Source organism: Balaenoptera physalus (genome assembly GCF_965194825.1).
Source record: "Balaenoptera physalus genome assembly, chromosome: 3".
Classification (NCBI taxonomy): domain Eukaryota; kingdom Metazoa; phylum Chordata; class Mammalia; order Artiodactyla; family Balaenopteridae; genus Balaenoptera; species Balaenoptera physalus.
The window spans coordinates 15,837,061-15,843,162 of NC_138890.1; the positions used below are offsets into that span (position 1 = coordinate 15,837,061).

Here is a 6,102-nt window from a genome sequence, read left to right on the forward strand (position 1 = left end):
CTAGCTTCTGGAAACCTGTCTGTTCAGCAATAGTGCCACTGGCAAAATGGCTCCAGACTTTAGGTAATGTGGTTGGTATGTACTGCAGCTGCAACTGGAACCTACCACAAGCTAACAGAAATACATACTAGAACCCAGTACACGAAAGCCACGGAGCATAAGATCTATGTATATTCAGGGGAGAGGGGGCCTGATTCTTCCCTGGGAGAAAGGAAAGACAATCCATCAAACCTTCAGAGCTCAATGGCAAACTGCTCTAGTTCTGTCCTCCCCACATTAATATTCTTTTCCACAATACTGTCTCCAGGGCAGGACCTTCCTTAGTCAGTTATATTCCAATTATGAACAAATTCTTGTCTGGCTGAGATATCGTTCTCTTCTTAGTTCAATTTACCAGCTTGATAAGCTCTGAGTAAAAAAATAAAATAAGCTCTGAGTGAAAAAATAAAAATAAAATAATCAAGTTTTTGGTCATATAAAGTGAAAGGTCAGACCATGGATTTATAACTCTGTATCACAGCCCCTCCCTCTTGGCCAGCCTCTCTGACATCTTTTTTGCTCAAAAATACACAAAGCTTCTCAGTTTTATTCTTTTCCTTTTTTAGAAAGGGATCCTTTGAAGAAATGATATTAAGTGACAAAAATTAGAGGACAATTGGAACTGGGTTAGGTTGCCCCCAACCTTTACTATCTGGTGATAACCAGCCTCCAAGATGGCCTCCAATGATTCTTGCCTCTAGACATTATGTTGTCTCTTCCCAAACTAAGAGATAGCCAGTGTAACCAAAAAGATATTGCAAAAATGACTAAGTGTGACTTCTGAGACTTCCACCTTGCTCTCTCTTAGATCATTCACTCTGAGGGAAATTAGCCAGCATAGAGTGAGTACGCTCTAGTAAGCCTGTGGAGAGGTCCAGATAGTATAGGAACCAACAGCCAGCACCAACCTGTCAGCCACATGAGTCTCAGTCACCTTCAGCCTGAGTCAAGCCTTCAGATGATTACAGTCCCAACTAACATCCAAAATGTAACCTCATGAGAGATCCCAAGCCAGAACCATCCAGCTAAACCACCTGTGCATTCCTAACACACAGAAAATATGTGAGATAATACATGTTCCTATAAAAAGACTGGTAGCATTTCAGACCTTTGTTTGAAGACCTGATTCTGGATTTTTGTCCTGTTTTTCCACTGCTCCAATCTCCCCCCCTCAGTGCTAGAGATGGAACATTCTTTCTCAAGTACACATAAAGAAACTAGGTTCAAAAAATGGACAAGTTATCAAAAAGATAAATTATTTTAATCACCTTCTATGTGTACTAATAATGGTAACATTTGTTTCAAGGCCTCCAGAAGTTCTCCTTACAGGCAAACAGTTGTCTGAAATGTGACATAAAATGCCTCTGACTTTATTTATTTATTTATTTAGGGCTGTACCGAACAGCATGTAGGGTCTTAGTTCCCTAACCTGGGATTGAACCCGTGCCCCCTGCAGTGCAAGCGTGCAGTCTTAACCACTGGACCACCAGGGAAGTCCCTACATGCCTCTGACTTCGGTGGTCTGCTTCTTAAAAGGGAAAGACTCACATTATAAATCTACTGTGGTTTTCAGTTGATCAAGATCAAGGAAAAACTAATCATTACCTCATTACCTTGGCTACCTCAGTGCCCACTCAAACCCAGAATTAACAGTCTATAAGATGTGGAGTTGAAATTCAGAATTGGCCATTTGTGACCTCTCTAAACTCAGTTTCCTTGTCTATAAAAAACAAATGGTCCATTATTAAGCTACCCCACAGCCCCCCACCATTTATCCCTGGTTTCTTCAGCTATCCTGCCCCTGATAACCACAGAACTGTCTTCTAGTTCTCAATAAGATTTGGTGAAAAGGATCACCACCTCAATTCCAGATATGTCAGTAACAACCCTACTGACTTTCCTCCTGAACCAGGAAGGGTACACAAAGGCTAGGGCAGGGTTGCTCAACCTTGGCACTACTGATGTTTGGGGCCAGATAATTCTTCCTGGTGGGGCCATCCTGTGCACGGTAGGATGTTTAGCAGCATTCTTGGTCTCTATCCGCTAGATGCACTAGTAGCACTCCCACCCCAAGAAGTGAAAACCAAAAATATCTCCAAACATTGCCAGTGCCCACTGGAGGGCAAAACTGCCCCCGGTTGAGAACCACTGGGCTAAGGGATGGTTGCTTTAAAAACTGGAGTTCTTGCCAAGCTCCTGACCTGGAGGGCTAACACTACCTTCTTGTCTAGGCCAACATAAAGCAGCCTACGGAGCAGCCCTAGAGGCTCAGGTTCCATTCTCAGTCCTAAAAACAATCCAAGTAGAATACAGGTTACCCAGCAACCACACACGCTCACGCCTGTAATATCCCCATTACAAGCGAGGCTCTTGGCTGAGAAGCCTCATCAGTTATTCCCAAGGCAAACCCCGGCAGCCTTTGAATTCATCCAGGGATGATCTGCAATCACCCAAGCATATCCTATGGCCCCTTCTCTAATCTCATCATCTGCCCTCTCCCTTTAGCTCAAGTCCCACTGATCTCCTTGGCTGATCTTTTAACAAGTCAGGCAGTTCCTGCCACTGCGTCTTTATGTCGAAGGTCCCCTGATATCCTTAACTCCCTCATTCCATTCAGGTCTCTACTCAAATGTCACCTCTTCACAGGTCCCCAGCCACCCCATGTAATACAGCGACCCCCCTCAAGGTACTAACCACCCCACGATATATACTATGTTTGTCAATTATGGCCTGCACTCCTCTATAAAACGCTTGAGGAGTTCTTGTCAGTATTCCAGCGTCTATTCAACCCCGACACGATGAATTTGACAGGTGTGGAATGAGTTAACGTGGAAGCTAGCCACTCCCCACAAGGCTCAGGCTCAGTACCTAAGGACGCGAGATTCCCACTCAGCCCAAACCCTTCATATATTGATTTACTCATCCCCCCCGAGCCTGGCGCCTCTCCCAGCTTGAGGCAGATAAAAGCGGGGGATGGTGCGGACAGCTGCGGCATCTGCACGGAAACTGCGCGAGGAGCAGTATGGCAACGGCGACCGCAGCCGAGTCAGCAGACTGACCTGAAGGGCCGAGGCCTGAGAAAGGCCGACCTGAGGTGTCGAGGACCCAGGGGGCTGGGCCAGGAACGGAAGAGAGAACTCAGGTGCCGAGGCCAAGGCCCACGGACACAGACGACAGAAGCCAAGACTTCTGGCGGCCGGGAGCCGGGACCCAAGATTGCCAGCACAGAGAACTGAGACGCCTAGCCGTGAGGAGCGCGAAACTGAGGCGACAGGCCTGCGGCGCCATTTTGTGACCGCAGAGAGGGCAGTGTCCAGGCCCCGGGGGAGGCACGGACGCGCCCGGCGCGGATCTGGCACATCCCTGCCCCTCCCCACCCGGACCCGACCCCCCACCCCCACCCTACCGGGCCCACCTGTGTAGCTCATGGCAGTAGCGACGCTGCACCCGAAGACTCAGGCAGCTGCTCCACTCGTCAGAGTCCGCGAAAGCGGCGACAATGCCCGAGGCTCCTTCTACACACAACTGAGCCCCGCCTCCCGACCGCATTGGCTCGCTCCGGACACTGGCTTCACACCTGTTGGATGGCCCCGCTGTCCATCTCGAAGTGTCCTTATGCCAGTGGCTGAAAGTGCTGCCAATCTCGTGAGAGCCCTGCCCTATTCCCGCCTCCCGTTATCCCGAGACCATGGTGATTGGCTCAGAGGAGACGGCCTGGAGGTGGAATCCTGTGGTGTTCGAAGGGGCGGAGCTGTGCACTACGGAAAGACCTGAGGCCCAAGCGCAGCCAGGCTGGAGGAGGGCCTGTGCCCTGGAGGCCGGCAGGAGGGAGCCGGATCTAACAGCGCAGGGCACACCTCCAGTCCTGGATCTGCCATGGGGGTGCTGTGCCAACCTGCGCTCTTTCCTAACTTCTCTGGTCTTGAGCTCGAAAACGAACACGGGAAAACCATGTTGGAATGAAAATTACAACTAAGCGCCAAACAAGATACTGGGCACACGTTCAAATACGTGAGATGATAACGTATGCAAATAATTCAGTCCGGTGCTGGGTGCGGTAAAGAAATGTTACATTTTGTTATCCACTGTTACATAATGATAACAAGTATATAGCATGTTTATATTATATACTTAATAACTATATTTGTATTATCATTTCAAATGCCCCCTCATATCTGTGAGGAAGTTTCTTTTAAAACTCCCGCTTAAAAGATAAGAAAACTGAGGCTTGGAATTCATGACTTGCTCAGGGTCCTTGACACTTAAGTGTCAAAGCTGGAACTACCCCTCTAAACCCCTCTCGGTTTCTTCTGGACTTTAGAGATCCTGCAGTAAGTAGCCCAGCCAGGCTCCAGCTCTGTCCTCAGCACCCTCATTGGATGTGTGGAATACTGTCAGAGACATTTCATAACTTCTAAGAGATGACTTGACAGAGCTGCAGACACTGAAAATCATACTCAGTCGTGCTTGTGAAAATTCAAGCTGTATGACTTTTACATTTTTTTTGTTTGTTTGTTTTACTTATACTGCTACTGGGACTTCCCTGGTGGTCCAGTGGTTACGACTCCGTGCTCCCAATGCAGAGGGTACGGGTTCGATCCCTGGTCAGGGAACTAAGTTCCCGCATGCTAAGATCCTGCATGCCGCACCACATGGCCAAAATAAAAAAAAAAAAAAAGTAAATAAAAAAAAAAAGTATGCTGCTGCTCACTTTTTGATATTAAGGAATTGCCCATTTCTTTAGTTTAACGATGGCACTTTTTAAAATCCATATCCTTCAGAGAAATATGCTGAAACATTAAGATATTAATTGATCTGATGACCAGGATGTGCTTCACCGTAATTCAGATGGAGGAAAGAGGAGGGCACGGAGGACTTATAGCTGAAGAGATTGGTCATGAGTTTATAACTGATGAGTAGATGACGGTTCATTTTACTATTCCACTTTTGTGTGGTTAGAATTCTCCATGACAAAATGTTTTAACTCCTCCTCCAAAAATGGGCCTCATGCAGAATTTGCTGCCACATGGGACAAGGTTCACGATGCACTGATAAACTCCATATATGAAGTACATAAAGCTCTGATTAATGTGCACTCCAGATGTGGGGCTCATTTCAGTGTCACCCTCAGGGATGCCTGCCTGCCCCCCAAACTAAGGCAGGGCCCCAGGACATCTCTCCTGGATCCCATAGCTTCCCTCATGGTATGTACCAAAGCCATATTTTACCCTCATTTGCCGACTTCATTAACATCCAATGCTCCGCCTCTGAGAGAGGCAGTAAAATTGCTTACGAAAAGGGGTGTGCTCACAAGTGTTAGGAAAAGATCCCTTTGTGGCAATTGTATTCAACCCTTTCAAGGACTGACACAGCTATCATGGCACATCTGTGGGTGGGGAAGGGCCTCCCACTTTACTTTGTAAGCTCTTGCATAGTTTGAGCTTTTTTTTTTCATCCAGCTTACCTCACTTTTAAAAACTAACTTACTGGGTTTTTTTAACTAATTTATAAAAAGTTGAAAGAGGAGGTGCTCTCATCCGAGGAGATGCCCTACCGGCTTTCAAAGTCTCACACATGCCCACCCACAGCATTGGTTAGCTGTAAGTAGTAGAGGCCTTCCTCCACCAGGCAAGATGTGTGTCCTGATCTCACACGAACAGAAAAGCCAAGTGTGCAGGCCAAGACTACTCTTGAGGGCATATTATCACAGCTTGCTAGACCCTCCTTCCCAGCCAGGGGCATGGTGGGGGGCCCAGGATAACAGGGTTGGGAGTGGAGGAGGCTTCTGCCCCGTGAGGTCATTTCTACTTTCTAGCCCTTGGCTGTTTAAGTGAAAACGATGAGCTAAAAACCACATGCAATAAACAAGAAGGAGCAGCCAACAAAATCTCTTAAAATCTCAGAAATGTTCAATAAACATTTGCATAACGAGAAAATAAATAACAACGAAAAGGAGCCAGCAGCTCTCTTTTTCCCCTCATGTTAGTCAGGTTCAGGGTGCATGTGTCTCCAGACAAGTCACATGTCTTGAAGGCAGGCCAGTCTCAGCAGCTGTGCACTTCA

At 47.2% G+C, this 6,102-nt stretch overlaps 1 protein-coding gene across 1 annotated transcript in view; it reads right to left on the bottom strand.

Moving 5' to 3' along the window:
• The window catches only part of AKAP8L (A-kinase anchoring protein 8 like), a 29,746-nt gene extending 26,146 nt beyond the window's left edge, over positions 1-3,600 (bottom strand). Inside the window, exon 1 of the mRNA XM_082457695.1 lies at positions 3,455-3,600. Coding sequence (XP_082313821.1) covers positions 3,455-3,467 — 13 coding nt within the window. The 5' untranslated portion in view covers positions 3,468-3,600. The remainder of the gene's footprint in view (positions 1-3,454) is intronic.
• Between the last annotated feature and the right edge of the window lie 2,502 nt (positions 3,601-6,102).